Source organism: Narcine bancroftii, chromosome 5 (assembly GCF_036971445.1).
Source record: "Narcine bancroftii isolate sNarBan1 chromosome 5, sNarBan1.hap1, whole genome shotgun sequence".
Classification (NCBI taxonomy): domain Eukaryota; kingdom Metazoa; phylum Chordata; class Chondrichthyes; order Torpediniformes; family Narcinidae; genus Narcine; species Narcine bancroftii.
In genome coordinates this window covers 240,952,162-240,971,376 of record NC_091473.1, presented here as the reverse complement: position 1 = coordinate 240,971,376, position 19,215 = coordinate 240,952,162, and the positions used below count along the sequence as shown (strand labels likewise).

The following is a 19,215-nucleotide window of genomic DNA, read 5'->3' as shown; positions in this document are numbered from 1 at the left end:
AAACCAAGGCTTTTATTAGCAAAAGACCGGAGCTCTTCACAGGTGGCCGACCAGTCCGGAATGATCCGACCTGGCTAGGGACACAACCCTTTAAGGCCCAAACAATAGGTGTGGCTTAGCTCTCAGCCAATCGCTGTAAGCACAGTCTAGATACAGTAACTATATACACTATGTACATTGGTGATAGATCTGTACTATCACATACAGATGCTGGAATCTGAAGCTAAACACAATCTGCTGCAGGACCTCAGCAGGTCAAGCAGCATCAGTGGGTTGGAACCCTTCATCGAGACTGGGGATATGGAGAAGAGAAGCTAGTGTTAACAGGACGGGATGGAAGAGGTGGGACAGGGGCCCAACATGTGATTAGTGAACCATGATAGACAAAAGTATTTGCCTCTTTTTCACCTCTGCCTAGCTCACCAATCCCACATGGGACTCCTGTCCTGCCTTTCCTGGCTTGCCCTCATTAAACTAGTTTCTCTTCTCCATTTCCACAGCCTTGATCAAGAATTCCAACCCAAAGCATTGACTATTTCTTGTTCTTTCACTGATGCTGCTTGACCTATTGAGTTTCCGCAGCAGCTTATGTTTGGAATAACAGATGCAGAATCTTAATGACCCTGCATCTTCAGCAGTTGGTCTATTTAAAATTGTAATATTCTCCTGGCAATCCCTGGGACCCAAGGAGGATTTTCTTTCGCTCTGCTTCTTTGGGTTCAGTGGACAATTTGGAACTTGCAAACCTTTCCATCGATATGACAGATGGTGGTTGATGGGGAAGGCAGGTGAGTAGCTTGTGAGGTGGGGCACTCCTTTTGCCATTTTTGCAGGGCATCTTTACACTCATCTTGTACAGATTCCATTTTCTGAATAACATACCTATTGCTCTTTCCCCACTTTGAGTTGTCATAGGTCAAAGATGTGCAGGAATTAATTGGTGAATGATTTTTTTTAAAGGAGAAATCTTTCCCACAAAAGAACTCAGCATTGAGTGTTCATACTGATGCGAGAAAGTGCTTCGAGAGTTTCCTTGCATCTGTAGATTGTACTTATATAACCTGAATACACCTGAGATTGTCTGATCTCAGAAGCTAAGCAGACTCAGGCCTGGTCAGTACTTGGAGGGGAGGCTGCCTGGGAACACCAGGCACTGTAGGATTCTGTGAGGCAAGTGATGACTCTCTGTCTGATTACAGTAGACATAAGTTATTGTCACATAATACTACATTCTAACTGTAGTATTACATTCCAATAATGGAACCTTGTACTTTTCCAGTGTCTTGTGGTGCCTGGAGTGGTTGGTTCAAGTCTCAGAAGCATGTAGGAATGTAATGATCATTGGTATCCTTAGTATTACAAATTTTGTGCCAGGTTTGATGTCACAGATTGCATGTTAAATACTTGTCACCTGGTATTTGACATTTTTAATCTGGGAAAAAGATTCTGACTCTTCATTTGTTCTTCTCATAATTTCATCAACTGCTACTAGCTCACCCTTCCACCCCCAAGCTCGAGAGGAAACAATCCAAGTTTGTCCAATCACCTCTAGCTCATACCTTCTAATCCAGCTAGTATCCCAGTAAATCTTTTCTGCACTCTTTCGAAAGCCTCCATAACCTTTCTGTTAGGGAACAACCAGAATTGCACACAGTAATTTCTCTCTGTTTTTTTTTTAAATAGCCAAAGGCTATATGCCAGAAAAATTAAGGCAGTTGTAAATCATTGAGCAGCGGCTCTCCATTATAATGGAAATTTTCCAAGTTCTTGCCATGGACCTGAATTATTGGAGGGGAGTGCTTCAGGATACCATAGAATATATTTGTACCGTTTAACATTTAATTCCAGTAATCCTATTGTATTTATTTTTTTAAAGGGATGATGGAAGAGACCGGCCTGAGCTTTTGCCAGAAGCTTGGAATGTTAGGTTGAAAATGGCAATCAGAATGAACTGGAGGTTGTGGAAGATCAGGGCAGATTTCAGATTTTTTGTCAGAGTACATACATGACAACACGTAAAACCCTGAGATTCCTTTTTTTCCTTGTGGGTGGGACAGAATTACCACTAATTGGTAGTGCAAAAAGTAAACTGTCCACAGCGTTAAAGATGTAAACAACCTGACTGTGCAATAGAGAGAGAATAAAAAGAAAATCAATAAAGTGCACAATGAGTTTCTGATTGAGTTTGACATCAAGAAGCCTGATGGTGGAGGGTAGCAGCTGTTCCTGAACCTGGTGGTGCATGGCTGAGAAGAAGCTTTAAACCTGGGTCTCTAGAAACTGGAAATGCCATAATTCATAACCACATGCCGAAGAAAGAAAACTGGGCCCGATTCTATGGCAGGGTGAGAGCCAACTCTATAAAGATCCATAGAGCAGTGCTGGGAGAAAGGCAAGTCTGATAAGGCTGACGATTAACGATTTACTCCAGGGAGATTCAGGCAGAGCTTGCTTTGAAGGAATTAAGGGAGTCAGGTAGCAATAAATTCAAGTTGTATCATGTGAAGGATTCTGGTGGATAGAGGGGAAGGACAAGATTGTTATTGGATCAGGAGAATAAGGATTAGCCTCCTTTGTAATGTGGTCAATTATGTATTAATGGTTCCATTTGGAACCCAATTATATTAACAGTCTCATCCTGATTTAAATATTGCATCAATATTTTTAATTTTTTTCATAACTAAACTAATTTGAACCATATTTGCGATATTTTATTCCTCTTCAGATGCCAAATTTATCGGGATGTACGCCATCTCTGACACCTCAAGCGCTGCCGATGATAAAATATATATATTTTTAAGAGAGACAGCAGTGGATACAGCAGGCACTGAAAGAGCCATTTACTCCAGAGTTGCTAGAGTTTGTAAGGTTGGTTTGTGGAACCATAAAAATTGGTTTCTGTCAATAGTTCTGAATCATTTTATTTTTCCGATGTGTTGAGGAATGGAGCAATTTATTATTGTTATGTTTTTGACGGCTTTGCAAGATTAGTCGCACCATGATTTGATCAGGAGTAAAACTGTATCTACAACCTAGTCTAAGAGTGCCTCCATTTTCCGCTCCAGACACTTATATCCTCTTTGCATCAATGTGTAGGGCATGGGTTACTTGCCCTATAAGAAACGAGTTAGAAATAGGACAATCACGTCTCGTGGAAAATCTTACAATCAGGCTACTTTCATTCATTAGCCAGGCCACGAGTCAGGATAAAACGCGAGCCCACTAAAAAACCTCGCCCAGTAGTAACACTTGGCGACATGAAAAGGAAGACATGTCTATTGTTGAAAAATTATCATTGCTCGGGCACAATATGATGTCAAATCTTGGGCTAAATACTCCTGCTGGTTTGTGTTTTTATGTAGTCCTATTCCCTATGTTAATACAACAAAGGGTGGGGGAATTTATGTGAAAGCTTGTACATACTGTAAACCATAGCACTGGCTTTCCTCTCAAGCCCATCAGCTCATATTTGCTCCAGATATTATTATTGTTGAAGGCTGGATCACATCAAAAGGCATCAAGAGAGTAATAATGAGACAAAACACAGAGTTGAAACAGGACATTAAAGAATTGGAATGCAAACAAGATTTTTTTTAAATTGCATTGGAAATAAAGAGAGGAAAAAGAATTTATATTATATAATACCCTATATAAAATTATAAATAAAATTTACAATTTATCTAACAATCTATCACACTCATTAAAAACATCCCAAAATGTATTAAAGGAAATGACTTATTTTAACATTATAACACAGATGAATGTTAACGGGAGTCATGTGATGAATGACCAACTAATATATTTTGTGGATTATTTTAATGAAAAGAATAAAATATGAGAATAATATCTAGTTGTTCGACAAGCTGTATTTTGCGAGTTTTAGCGCCACCCGAAAATGTGGATATAGATTGTTCCCTGAATGGGGCAATCCTTCCATGTGGTAATGAAATACTTGGGATGTAGTGACGACTGACGACTCCCTGACTTGGAGAAATGAATTCTATCCACTGAGAGAAGAACCAAAGAGAAACAGACCGTCAGGTGACAATACTGAGAGAGATCAAATGAAGCAGGGAAATTAGACAGTAAACAAAAGTCTGCAAACAGAAAGATAAATGAAAATGAGCATAATGCCAAAATAGAAGCTTTTTAGTAGAAGTATGATAATAGCAAGTCATTGTGCTGACCATAACTTCAGTGCCAATATTTTTATGTTAAAACAACAATAAATAATTTAAATGAATTTACTTCAAGTCACCCAGTGCCAGCAAAGTTTCCCTTTGAACATCTAGAAAAGCAACAAACTTGAGTGACGTAGAAACAAGTTGATTTATGCCCATTTTCAAGTCCACACTTCACCAAATTAAATTGTTCTCTGAAGCTGCGTTCAATATTTCATTCAAACATGATTGTGCCAAGCAAGTTCATTGTGACCCCCTTAAGTTACCACCAATAGCACTTGTGCTGAGAATGATGGGAATTCTGCATGAGTGCTAAGGAAACAGGAGGAATGTTCCCACATTATCTGGCACAACATTAAACAAAAAGCAATTATTTTCCTTTGACATGACAGCTACTTGTCAGTCCACTCCTTCAAAACTTCAGCTGCACAGACATAAAGCCTACTCCCCTGAGGCCATATTTTGACAGATCATGAAGCAGATTTATGGGCCTCATTAGCCACGAGGACGCTTAGAACTATTTTGTCTGCTGTCTAATTGTCTGCTGTCCAAAGATGACCCGATATTACATTGGATCAGAAATGTTTCAGGTGTCCTCAGGGCCGAAGAGTTAGTCTTGACATTAACTTTCGTTGTGCTTGTTTGTGTTCCCAGAAATCAGCGCTTTTCCGAATAATGTTGAATGCTGGTGTGCTAATGCACCAATAGGTATCAAAATGTTTGATATGGATGTCAATATAAATTTTACATTCAAAACTAAAGGCAAAATATTCTATGAAATTATATGACATCACTTTTTGGAAAACATGACCTTTAGAAAAGGGCAGTTAACCTAAGGGTTAGTGCAACGCTATTACAGCAGCAAGGACCAGGGTTCAAATCCGGCGCTGTCTATAAGGAATTTTTCTTTCTCCCCACATCTGCATGGGATTCATTTTTGGGCTCAGGTTTCCTCCCACCCTACAAAATATACTGGGATTATAGGTGAATAGGTTGTAATTGGGACGGCACGGGCTTGAGGATCAGAAGGGCCTTTTACTGTGCTGTTTGTCTAAATTTTAAAATATTAAAACAGTGTAGTCAATTATATTTAACAAAGCATCATCACATTGAAGGAGTTTTGATTTATTTCAAGTATAAAAACATCTCTATTCATAGGACATGGAATACTACAGTACAGTAGAGGCCCTTCAGCCCTCAAAGTTGTGCTGTCCATATACTAAACTACTAAACCCTCCCTACCCTACAACCCTCTATTTTTCTTCCATCCATGTGCTGTCTAAGAGTCTCTTAAATGCTCCTAATGTTTCAGCCTCCACCATTATCCCCAGCAAGGCATTTCAGGCACTCACAGCTCTCAGTGTAAAACAACCTTACCCCTTATGTCTCCCCTAAACTTTCTGCCCTTAACATTGTACATATGCCCTTTGGTGTTTACTGTTCTTGCCCTGGGAAACATGCACTGGCTTTCCACCCTATCTATCATAATCTTGTAGACTTCTATCAAGGCTCCTCTCATCCTTCGATGCTCCAAAGAGAAAAGTCCCAGTTTTGCTCACCTTGCCTCATGAGGCTTGTTTTCCAATCCAGGAACCATCCTGGTAAATCTCCTCTGCACCCTCTCCATACCTTCCACATCTTTCCTATAATGAGGTGACCAGAACTGAAGACAATACTCTAAGTGTAATCTTACCAGAGATTTGTCGAGTTGCAACATGACCTCTTTACACCTGAACTCAATCCCCTTATTAATGAAGCCCAGCATCCTATAGGCCTTCTTAACAATCCTATCAACCTGTGCAGTGCCCTTGTAGCAAAAATATTTTTGGATGAATAAATGACATAAAGAACTGACATAGCTGGGGACTTGGTAAAAGGCCTTGCATCTCTGTACCTCTGATGAGCGAGGGGTGGATTTTGCATGGCACGCGAGGGACAAATAGAAGAGAAACACACCTGGTAGGATTAGGTTCCACCGTGTCCTCTTGCTGACCCTACACACTGTAAAGGTAATGCTGAAAGACACGAGTGGGCAATAATTGGGCATAACTACTGGGATTGAAACCAGCAGGTTTTCACAGCTGTTCCTCCTTGATAGAAACTCAGTTTACATGTGCAAGCAAGGTATCCACTCTGCTGGCAATGCAGTAATATTCCAGAGTGGCTGCAACTCAGAGCAATTTCTTGGACAAGGTCTATTTTAATTGTATGATTACAAAGTAGATGGAATAATAGTTCAGGAAGAACAGCTCCGAGTTGGCCATGAACCCAAAAGCAGATGGAATAATTGTTCAGGAAGAACAGCTCCATTAGTTGTGAACCCACCCACCCACCCATAAAATTGTAAACTTTGCGAACCAAAAAGCATCCTGAAATTTTGAAAATTTGAGATATTCTGTCTCTGTATTTTCCCTCATTCCCACATCACATTTTGCTGTCGTAAATTAAATTTGTGTCTGATGTTTTTAGTTAATTTCAGTAAGAACAGCTAACTTGACCATCCAGGGACAAACTTTCAAAGTATGCGATGATTATTCTCTGATTAATTATGCTCAGTTTTTTCAACATTACCAATAATAATATTTGAGAGTAATGAAAATATATTCACATCTTAAAATTATCATCGGATTCCAAAGTCATTCTAAATGTTAAACACCAGAGTGTTTTTCCTTCCTATCCTGCCTCTTCCCTTAGAAGTCCACTGCCCTTTGGAAACTGCTATAACTATGTTACTTCTGTGACTGATGTATGGTTTCAGTAATATGTCATGGTCAAACAGATAGGAATAAGGATAGATTTATGGACTAAACTTGGAACTGGTCCAGAGGTCAGTGAACGGTCATTGGCATACCATGTAAGTTATTTGTGATGTTTTAAAGTGTTTCCACATGTCAGGAGAACCTTTGTGATAAATTCAGAATCCTACCGTGTCCAAACTCTGGTAAAATCTGCAAAACAAAAGTTTATTGGAAAATATTGGAAAACTCGGTCTCATTTTTCTTCAGCTAACTAATTCTGCCTGCCATGAATAACTGTGGGAGAACCTCCCACCACATCAACATTTGTGGATTGGAAAGCCAAAGAGAGTAGGTGAAGTAAGGAAATAAAAACACAATACTGGAGAAACTCAACAGGTCAAACAGCAAATAAAAGATACATAACCAACATTTCAGGCATGAGCCCTTCATCAAAGTGTGAACAAAATGTTTCAAAATGCCCAACCCCCTCACCATTTTGTTTGGGCACCTGCCTACATTTTGCTCATACCTGATGAAGGACTCAAGCTCTAAACATTGGTTATGTATAACTTTGCTATATAAAGTACACTGTTTGGCCTGCTGAGTTTTTCCAGCGTCGTGTTTTTACTTCAACCACAGTATCTGCAGACTTTTATGTTTTACTTCAGATGAAGTAAGGATCCATGTTTGATGCATTAGCTCATTTTGTTTGATCAGGTTTAATAATGTATGATCAGATTTCAGATCTATTATCAGGGTACATACATGACATCACATGTCTGAGATTCTTTTTTTCTGCAGGTGAGGCAAAATGACTGATGGTGACTAATATCAACCACACGAGACAGAATGCAAGTTAAACGCTAGTTTTAATAGACTAAGATATACAGATAGGTCTTGCCTCTGTGCAAGCCTAGGTCAGAATGGAGGAGCATGAGCTCCAATCAGCTTTATATACAAGGTCGTCAGATGGTGGCCCCTGGTGACTTAGTGGCGTAATAGCATATCACTACAATGTCCACTTATTGGTAGAGCAAAAAAAATGCATATACATGTGAACAAAAAAAAGAACTATTAAGCAGATAATGATTGCAAACAAACTGTGCAATTCAGAGAGAATAATAAGAATATAGATAAAGTGCACAGATAAGAGTCCTTAAATGAGTCCCTGATTGAGATTGTTGATGAGGAGTCTGATGGTGGAAGGGGAGCAGCTGTTCCTGAACCTGGGGGTGAAAGTCTTGTGGCACTGATACCTCTTTCCTGATGGCAGCAGCGAGAACAGAGCGTGTGTTGAGTGGTGTGGATCCTTGATGATTGCTGTTGCTCTCTGATGGCAATATTCCCTGTATATGTTCCTGATAGTGGGGAGGGTTTGCCTGTGATGTCCTGGGCTGTGTCCACTACCTTTTGTAGGGCTTTATGCTCAGGGGTATTGGTGTCCCCATACCAGACTGTGATGCAGCCAGTCAGCCCACTTTCCACCACACCTCTGTAGAAATTTGCCAGGGTTTCTGGTGTCATACCAAACCTCCTCAAACTCCTGAGGAAGTAGAGGTGCTGACGTGCTTTCTTCACAATACCATTAGTGTGTTGGGTCCAGGAAAGATCTTCCAAGATAGTTTTTCACACTACCAAAGAACTTGGGATATTTAGTGGGTATTTAACAGGTCACCTGGCAGTGTGAATGCTCCCAACAGGGCAGGAGGGGTAAAAATAAACTAGGCTCGGATACTTAATAGGGGGCTGTATCAGAAACTGCCCGAGTTGACTCGGTGTTGACTTGGCTGCAGTGTGAATGGCCAACCCGCTCAACAGGGTATTGTTAGTGATGTTAGTATCTGCGTGCATGCGTCAGCCTTGTAGTTTCACAGGGCAGCCATTGGAGCTGTCACAGGGTGGTTGGCAGGGCTGTCAGCATGCAGTTGTGTGGAGCTGACACAGAGTGGCCAGTGGAGCTGTCAGCACATACCTGTACTTTAAATCATCGCAAGATTACTTATAATACCTAATACAATGTCATGCTACGTAAATAGTTGTTATACTCTATTGCTTAGGGAATAATGACAAGCTGGTCTGTGTGTTTATCATAAGTTTGAACAATCTGAAGCCTACTACTGTAGATTTGCCCACAGACTTTTATACACTGAGCGCACATGTCTTATTAAATTGTGCACGTTTTTCTCCCCATGGTCTTTTATACATTGGGCATATATGTGCTTTATTCTCACTACGATTTCATTGCCCTGTGAGTACGTAATACATCACTTGGGACATCACTGCTGTTGGAGGTTGGGCCACACCCCCCCCCCCCCACCCTTAGGTCCACAATATCCACATGAACCAGGAAATTCATGGTCTAGTGTGAACAGCTCACCCAGTACTGCAACACGGTCGTTTACTCACCTATTTAGTGGGTTGTCAGTGTGAAAGGGGCTTCTGGATTCCCAAGAACTTAAATTTGCTCACCCTCTCCACCTCTGATGATCACTGGATTATATACCTCTAGTTTTCCCTTCATAAAGTCCACAATCAACTCTAATTTTGCTGTCATAGAGTGCAAGGTTGTTGTTGCACCATTCAGCCAAGTTTTCAATCACTCTCCTGTATGCTGACTCATCACCTTTCCGTGGTATTGTCGGCAAACTTGTAGTGTAGATGGTGTTATTGTCGTACCGAACCATACCGTTGTAAAGTGAGTAGAGCAGGGGGCTAAGAACGCACCCCTGTGGTGCTTTGAAACTGATGGAAATAGTGGATGTTCTTACCAATCCTCACTGATTGTGATCTGCAGGTGTGGAAATCCATATCCGATTACACAGTGGGGTGTTCAGTCCCAGGCCTTGGAGTTTCCTGATCACTTTTGAGAAGATGATGGTGTTAAATGCCAAACCGTAGTTGATAAAGAGCATCCTTACAGTCCAGGTGTTCCAGGGCTTTGTGTAGAGCCAGTGAGATGGCATCACCAGACCATATTAAGCTGCTTTAGTTCAGTTGACTACTATTGACAATGATTAATCTATTAGATTCTCACTATAATTTATTAATTTAAAATCTTATCTTTAAATTATGTTTTGCCAAAATTTGTCTGCAAATTTAGTAAAGCTTCTGAGATCAGTTATAAAGTTTTCAACTCAAGGACATTAAAAATATGTATTTTGGTATCATACATGGTGTCATCTATTTGCAGATCATCTAATTTACATAAATAGTAGAACAAATATAAGGATTAATATCTTTCAGAACATTCCAAAACACTTTCTTAGAGTATTTGCTGTTATAAACCAGGAAACGCTGTATCCAACTTGCATCCAAAAAGCTCCCAAATACTTTAATGAAATCATGGTTTGAAGGGATTTAATTTCCTCCAGTTTCAAGAAAGTCTAATCTATTGTCAAAGGAAACTACATTTCTTTTCTTTTGCTCCAAATTCTTTCCCATTAATTTTCTTCTATGTGATTCGGTGTTTTAGAAAGAGGACCTAGCGTCTGAAAGTCATAAAATAAATGGAAGTATCCAATGGACTATGTTCTGTTCCAGCTTTTCAGTCCCTTGTGTGAACAGCGTAATAATTTATCAGTCTTTTTCATGCTCAGAGCTGTAGATCTTGCATAATTCTGAAGGAGTTAGAGTGAGTCATCGATGACATTTGTATAATTAAATGTTGATTGCAGGTCATCAGTCAATAAATGTTCTATAATGACATTAGGATTTAATTGTTGGCATTTCTGTTAAGCATTCCTCGAGTAGTAACATTATTGCTTCTGTCAGCTAAAAATGGTGAGTATCTAGAATTACTTACGGATGTCCAAGTCAATTCGTTATGATTCAAATTAGTAACTAAACATTGTATGACATCCTACAAAGGATGCCATTAATTTCCAAACTCACTGTATCAGCGTGAATTCATAAAAGCATCCTGCATTTACTATGAATATTTATTTCTAGGTAGCTCTGAGAAATTAGATCACAAGCCCTGTCTATGATATCATCTGAACTCATTTATCTGATGATTGCCTCAATTTAGGAAAGTTTGTTCAAATGAAATGAATCACCAAGAGATGTCATACCCAGCTGTTGTGCTTGAAATTACGTGGGGTACTTTTAAATAAGTAACTTTAGTCAGAGACTAATTGAACTATACCTCTCATCACTGCACTGCCCTCCCTCCCTGTCCCCAACTCAAGATTAAAGACCTTCCAGTCTTTTTTGAGTAATATGGCTGACCTGCTGCCTGAATTAGTGGGAAGTTTATAAAAAAAAACCCATCAAATCCTTAAACAATTATCTCAACTGTTGTAAGGTTCTTATAAACCAGCATACCAAACAATTTTATGCTGGTTCGCAATTCCCTGGTGCATCCAGTTGCATGATTGGACATGGCACATACTTGACAATGCTTGGGAACTGGGGAGCAGCTGATTTCAATGCCAACTTTGACTATTCCATTTTACAAAGCCAGAAGCGATATTGGAAACATCCAAAATGGCAGAAAAACAAATGGAAGGTGTCAAAGTAATGATAAATTGAGTTTGATTTGACCTCCTGAATACTATCTAAATGTTTGCAGAGGGAAGGATCTAGCCGCTGGCCATGGTTGTTTATTTTATTTGGCTGTCCAGCTTCTTACCTAACTTTACTAGTATAAAAGTACAAATTCTAGAATCACAGAATCATATGACAGTCAATTTATGTTCCCGTTCTATTTTGAAATGAAATCTTTCTCTAAACCATTTGAAAATGACCTATTTACCAGCATAAAATAAATGCTTAAGCATTTGATTTGGCAAGCAGAATGTGATGAACATACTGTGCCAAAAATGCACTTGCCCTCCCTGCAATTAAGCCCCCATCCACCCCCAACTCACTGCCTCCACTCACTCCATGTACCCCCACTGGTCCTAATCACATTGGTAAGTGCAAACAGGGCCTCTTTGCCTGCTTCAGGCCGCCTTTATAAAGTCATTAGTCACTAACGACAGTATGTGCCATGTATGGCTGTAACTGCCATCAAGGCATTTGACAGCAAAACAATAGTTCCCAACAAGGCCACTAATGAATCTTTCTCATTGGAAAGTCTTCCTGGTTCTTTTTCAAGTTGGCCTAATTATGGGCCACTGCTATGGATCATTCCCACCAGATGCTCCCTATTCGCCAATACACACCAGGCCCAATGACCTCCTCTCTGACCTTGCTCCTGCCTCAGCTGTTGACCAAGCTATTGAGTTTAGAACTTCCCAGAGTCAGTGACTGGACACTGGTTACAGCAGGTCCCTAATAGTAAATGAATGAGCAAAGTGGATTGATTGTCCAAGGAACTGCCACTGGCCTCAAAAAAGTATGCAGGGAATGTCCACCATAATCCGACCTGATTCCAGCGCAATCCAAGTTCCACATTATTAAATGAAAGAACAATAAAATAAAGCTTTTGAATTAAACACAAACATTGAATAAAATCATTCAACTTCCTGCAAAACACTTGTCAAAATGATAATGTTGGCATGGGGAAACCAGTTGAGCAATCCAGATGTGAATGAATTTATTTAATGAGAATGATCAATGAAGACAAGAGTACAAGTGACAGTCAAATTTTTGGATCTAGCATATGTGCCTAGTTGAAAAAACATAAAAGTTGGAGGCTGGCAACTGAACAGCTTAATCAGACTTGCTGTCATTCTTGTATAAATGGGGGATGAGTCCCATAGTGTGCCTGAGAAACAAGTGATACACCAATAGATACAGCAAAAATCAAGGATCCTTAATACTGTAGAGCATGTACCAGGGATGTAGGTTCATTGGGTGGCACTGACCTATGGGCCAAAATGGCCTGTTACCATGCTGAATATCTAAATTAAATATTAAAAGGTTGGCCACCCCTGTTGCAGAGATATACAAACTCAAATGAGACTTAAAAAGTAGCATGTGATAAATTCAGTGTTAATCCAACAAAATGAAATCAAGCAGAACTTGAGAGGTAAGCAAAGATATCTAAGGAAGTGTGGGAAGTAAAGCTGAGAAAGACCAGGGAGGTAAATCTCAATATTTTCTATAACAGATAAATTATGAATGTAATCAAGGTGTAATCGAAAAGCAAATTAAGGGATGGAATTAATAGGGGAAGTGGTGATGATGGCAGTTGAGGAAAGGGGTGAAGATTTGTTAACTGCAATTTCTCTGGAGAAAATGTAAATGGAAAGAGATAAATGAGGATGGAGAAAAAAGAAAGAGTATAAAATGCTGGAAACTAAAGTACAGACCACTGCATTTAAAACATGTCATACTAAATTAGAGGAACTTCCTGCTGTGGTTGTATTGCCATATTTATAATGCAGTCTGAACATTATCTGTAGCCACTTATAATACTTAACAGAGTACTTATTGAAAACAACAATGAACCAGCAAGTTAAATAGGTTGAAAGTCGAGCCTAAGACTCAACATGGTCTACTGTTGAAGAAATGGACCATCTATTCTGAAAACAGAGCCAATTGAAAGGCTCTATTGAAAGACGAAACAAAACGAGCAACAATCCTCCCAATAAAAAATTGGTATCTTATCCAGAAAATCGAGTGATAATTAAACATTAACCAATGTGATTAAACTCAATTTCAGCCACTTGCCCCACTGGGGTTATCAAGCTTCATTAACAGAATTACTCAATCTTCTGTTCTCTGCTGATGTCAACATCATTCAAAATAGCCTGGTCGTCTCACCTTTATGTGTAGCTGAAGACATTTTGCCCTTGACATTGGCAGAATGTGCATGAATCTTTTAATTCCAGATTTCCTGATGGAGAATCTTTCCTGTTTCCCTCTGATTATCTCCACACACTGTCCCAAATTCCTACTGCCCCTCCCTCACCCCCAACACCATAAGCTCTTGCTCTAATTGACTTAAGAGATTGTGAGGTTAATTTTAAAGGGACATCTTTTTTTTGCATGAATTTTGTGTAAATTGTGTTGGGCATTGGAATATCACTCCTTTCAGATACTGTGATGTCATTGTTCTTCCCAAATAACGTAAGCTACATCATTGCAGAAAGATATTGGAGGTCAGCGGAGTTTAATCAACAAGTGGACTACCTTCCTGAAAGCTCGTCTAATTTGTTCAGTCCCAGGGCCTGATGGATATCAGACTTACTTCGATGAACTGCGTAAGTAATGTCTACTACAGGGATAAACCAAGCAACTAGCCTCTCTTCTTTCATTGGGATGTTGAATATAGAAATAAAAGAAATACATTCCGGAGAGAAAATGAAGCATATCTAAGTAACAGAATTATTCTTTCTGCATCTTGTTATCATAAAATTTATAATTTAGTTCTGCTTGAATAAACGTAACAAAAATGCATAATGACATGTTTTGGACAACATTTCTTACTTTGTGTTAATGCTTTTCCTTTATAAAGAGGATGTTTTCCTGTTCAACTCCAATGAAAAATTACCTGTGTTTTATGGAGTCTTCACATCTTCTAGGTAAATGCTAATATTTATATTAATAAATGGCCAATTGATCATATAAAACTGATATGTTTGTGTATCTAAGAAACTTATTGAATATAACATAAGTATGAAATTTAAAATACTAGAATTTTATTTAAACAATATTCATTTTTTGTAGACACTGTTTGTCTGTTATTTTACTTTTTCATTAGAAAATACTGACAGATTTATGCAGATAAATATCTGAATATCATACCTTTCTAAACACCTATAAGCACCCATCTTTTGTTCCACTATCTTTTTCACAGAGGTGATCATTTAAAAATGAATAGCTTAGTTAACTTTGGAAGTAGCCAGTGCACAGGACAGGAACAGACTACAGAAGGTTGGCCAGTCCCATCATGGGTATTCACTCTATTAAAGACATCTTTAAGAAGCAGTGCTTCAAGAAAGCAGCCTCTATCAACAAGGACCCTCACCACCCAGGTCATATTCTTTTCTCACTGCAACCATCAGGAAGGAGGTACAAGAGCTTGAACACACACCCACGTACTCAAAGTTACAAAAAAACATCTTCTTCCCCTCCACCATCAGATTTCTGAACCACCCTCAGTTTTTTTCTCCTTTTTTTTGCACTAGTTCTTAATTTATTTAAAACTTGTATTTACGGAATTGTAATTTACAGCGATTTTCCAGGTCGCTCTGCACAAGACAGCGGCCACAAAACAACAAATTTCATGACAATAAACCTGATTCTAATATTTCAAGAACATTTTTTTCTCTCTTAGTTCTGTTTTCAGTGGCTCAGCTGTTTGCGCATACAGTTTAGCTGACATTCATGCTGCATTTAATGGACCTTTTGCACATAAGGACAGTCCTGATCACCACTGGGTGGAATACCATGGGAAGATTCCGTATCCCAGACCTGGGACGGTAAGTACAGTAATCCATTACTCCATTGGCCATTGAAGAGGAGGGGTGGATAGCACAGAGGTTATATTCAAAAGGCAAACAAATACTGTAACTGTAAAACTAAAATAGGAAATGCCTGAAGTACTCAGCAAGTCAGGTGGCGTTTGTGGAGAGAGAAATGCCATTGAAGCTTGCAGTCAATGACACTTCAATAATGCCTATCGAAGGCTTACTACCCAATAGTCACCTTGGTGAGATCAAAGAGAAGACCCTTGCAGAGATCCCATGATTTACCCTGCCACCTTTGCACTGGTCTCCAAAGTTCAAGAGCACGAGACTGAGGTCTAGTTAGAAATTGAGGAGCAAACCCCTTCAGGAACTGAAGAAGGATGCAACCTTTCACTACTGAAATGCCTTTTGAAGAAGTATGCACAATTTTTATATTTCAAAAGATTAACTTTATTCATAACATCTACAATAAATACAATTGGTATACATCTTTATCGACATTCTCTTTCTATCCATTGCATGTCTTCCCTAAACAATGTACGCATGAAATGTTTGGACCCAGCTACTCAATGTCCAATGGCTCCAGAACCCTAGATTATGGTCCTTCCCCACAAAGCATTATGGTGGCTAAACAAAGCTTCAGTGCACGTTTCCGTGTCCGTTAGCAGCATTCACTTGAGGTCATCCCTCACTGCAAGATCAACATGTAATACAAATCATCGAAATGGAAGAAAATGTGAAAAAAAATGCCAGACCCATGTACAATGCAATACATTGCACATTTTGATGTAGAATCTCTTCACTATAGAAAAGTAATCCACCTTCTCATGAAATTATGTTGGATTTAAATGTGTTTAAAGAAAAATTGTGTAAAATATTCATGCTTGCTTTATTTTAGTGTCCCAGTAAAACATTTGACTCCACCATTGAGTCTACCAAGGATTTTTCAGATGATGTCATCAACTTCATTAAAAATCACCCAATGATGTACAAGGCTATATATCCAATAAACCAGAGACCTGTTTTCATTCAAGTAAACACAGGTTACAAAATCAAACAGCTCGTGGTTGATCGTGTTAATGCGAAGGATGGACAGTATGCTGTTCTATTTTTGGGCACAGGTACACAAGATCTTCATTATAAATGATCATTATTTAAAATATACTCATTATACATAATGCGTGCTCTTTATGTGTTTCTAGATGTCGGGTCAGTAATAAAGACACTGAGTCTCACCAAGGACAATATGAATACAGAAGAAATTGTATTAGAAGAATTGCAAGTGTTTGAGGTACACAATTTTATCTTCTATAATTTGATTGGGAGCTGAGAAGATTTTTTATTTTTATGTGGTTGAAATTGAACAAGCTAAATGAAGCTTCCACTCCTCGGTTAATATAAACCCAATGGAGCATCCAAGTTACTTGATATTTATGCTATATTGTTAATAGTTAAGGTATCCATATTAATTATGGAGCATTAATGAAACATATTTCTTCTTTTAAGGCATACTAAATAGTGTTAATCTAACAAGTATTCCCTCTATTATTAATGAAAAAAAAACACATTTCCAAACAATTACCAAGTTAAACCATAGCTACAATGAAGCATTCACTATTGCCATACATGTTGAACAACTGGGGACATTTGGGACATAATTAGAGGATCAACATTTATGACTGAAATGAAAAATAAATTTGTTCAAGACATTATAAATTTGGGGAATACTCAGTCTCAAAGTACTATAGACAACCAGCAGATCAAGAAGCATTAGCAGGAGGCCAAAGGAATTGTTGATGTTTCAGTTGAAACCCTTCATCAAGGACCAAAACATTAACAATTCCTTTTTCCCCCATTAATGCTCCTCGACTCATTGAGTTCCTCCAGCAGGTTAACAATAACTATAGCCATCGAAGGGTATTCAAATTAATTGACACCAAATTTGTTGCTTTATTTCATGTTTGTGCAACTTAGTTATTTTTTTATATTACTAAAATCCCTTAACTTGCAATATTTTCATTTTATTAGGAATCAACTCCAGTATTAACAATGGAAATTTCTTCAAAGCAGGTAAGGAACCAGGGGGGAGGGTTGGATTAATTTTAAGTTAGACTATTAATATTGTGTTACAATTAACAGGGGGGGGGGGGTTATTTTGTGTAGTTTTCTGATATAATATTGTAATCATACCTTTTTTAATTTTTTTTTCTATTTTTCTTTAAATGTAATTCTCTATTGTATTCATGTTATAAAATTTTAAATAAAGTCTTCAAAAAAAAAGCAGGTAAGGAACCTAAATATAACTCAACATAAGTTGAGCACGAAACCCTGCAGATGCTGAGGCCTAGAGCAGTTCAAAAAAGCACTAGAGAATCGCAGCAGGTCATACAACTGTACTGACAATAACTACACCAGCAGTGCGAGTATAAGACAGCTTTAATAAACTAATCTGTACAGTAAGAGGTCTTGTCTCTCTGCAAGACAAACCTGGAAGGCTAGATTTTAGCTCTGGACTGCTTTATACACAAGGTCACCTGGATGACCCCTGGTGGCCTAGTGGTGTAGTTACATATCACCACAGCAGCATCCATAGGAAGTAAAAGGCAGCCAATATTCCACATGCCGATGCTTCAATAAAAAGGTGAGGAGGAGATAAGGAGAGAAGAGTGAGGAGAGAAGGGGAGGAGGAGGAGAACAGGCTAACAGGAAGAGGTAATAGCTGGGAGGGTAGAAGGGAAAGAAGCTGAAGTGATATAGAGAGAGGGCAGAGAGCAATGAAGGGTAGTTCTCTGAGAGAAGGAAAGAAGACCCGGGTTAGGGAAAGAGAAAGACCAGGGGGAAGGGGTTAATGGAAATTGGACAAGTCAAAACAAGAATATAAGAGGATGCTCCTCCAATTTGCAGGTGGCCTCAGTTTGGCAATAAATGAGGCCATGGACAGAGAGGTCGGTGTGGCTTTGGTGTGTGGAATTAAAATGGTTTAAGTAACTCAAATTATATAACCAATGTTTAGATGTGCAAAATTAACTTTCCAGTGGTCATTCCGACAAATGTTTCAAATTGTTTCATAAGGTTTGTAAAAACAACAGTAATACGTGCACATTAAAGTCTTGGTTTCAAATGAGGCAGTAGGAGTTATCTGGATTCATCATTATTATTCCCTTCAAATGGGTCATGACTGTCATTTGCAGAAGACTAGGAAATAATATTCTCAATCACATGAATTAGTTGGAGAGACCCAGAGAGGGAGAAATGCAGAGATAATATAGTTAAGTTGATGATACACCATTTCCATGGGGTGTTCTTTGAAACATGTCAACTAAGAATTTTCCAAGCAGTCAGATGGAGAGAGAATAAAAAAAAGAAATGTGTATGATGGGGGGAGATGAAGGAAGATTAATGCCTGCTGAAGAAGAGGGGTGTGTTTGTCCCCAATGTGACAAATGTCACATTGTCCCCAAAGTCACATCCAGAAATTTGCGTGCAAAACGTGGAGTTTTTTTTCCAGTACAACACCTGTGCAAATTGCTTATTTCCAGAGCTGGACCACAATTGAATTGTGCCTCCTTGGAAATTCATTCCGTCATTGTGTTTTATTTCAACCGCGGTGTCTGGAGACTTTTGTGTCTTACCATTTCCACTTCTAGTTAGGGACTTTTACACAGCCGCTGAACAGCAGAAAATTTCAGGAAATTTTCCGCTCTGGTGGGAGTATAAAAATGTCGAGACGGAATTTATTATGATAATTTTTCCACGACACATTTTTACGGAGCAGCTGCAGTGTAAAATGACCACAGCCACTCTGTAAGAAGCAGGCCTAACAAATATGATGTTTCCCCCTCCGAGAAACTCCACCACACAAGAAAAAGGCTGTGTAAAAGTGCCCTGATAGTGCCCCTGCGTAAACGACCTCATTGGGACACCCCAAAGGTAAGT

The 19,215-nt window shown here is 38.9% G+C and overlaps 1 protein-coding gene across 2 annotated transcripts in view; it reads left to right on the top strand.

The window, feature by feature from the left end:
* The window catches only part of LOC138765093 (semaphorin-3D-like), a 90,155-nt gene that overhangs the window by 60,216 nt on the left and 10,724 nt on the right, over positions 1-19,215 (top strand). For both annotated transcript variants that reach the window (XM_069941799.1, XM_069941801.1), the window contains 7 exons: positions 2,726-2,868; positions 13,956-14,070; positions 14,325-14,391; positions 15,147-15,291; positions 16,178-16,400; positions 16,482-16,570; positions 17,308-17,349. In XM_069941799.1, coding sequence (XP_069797900.1) covers positions 2,726-2,868; positions 13,956-14,070; positions 14,325-14,391; positions 15,147-15,291; positions 16,178-16,400; positions 16,482-16,570; positions 17,308-17,349 — 824 coding nt within the window. The remainder of the gene's footprint in view (positions 1-2,725; positions 2,869-13,955; positions 14,071-14,324; positions 14,392-15,146; positions 15,292-16,177; positions 16,401-16,481; positions 16,571-17,307; positions 17,350-19,215) is intronic.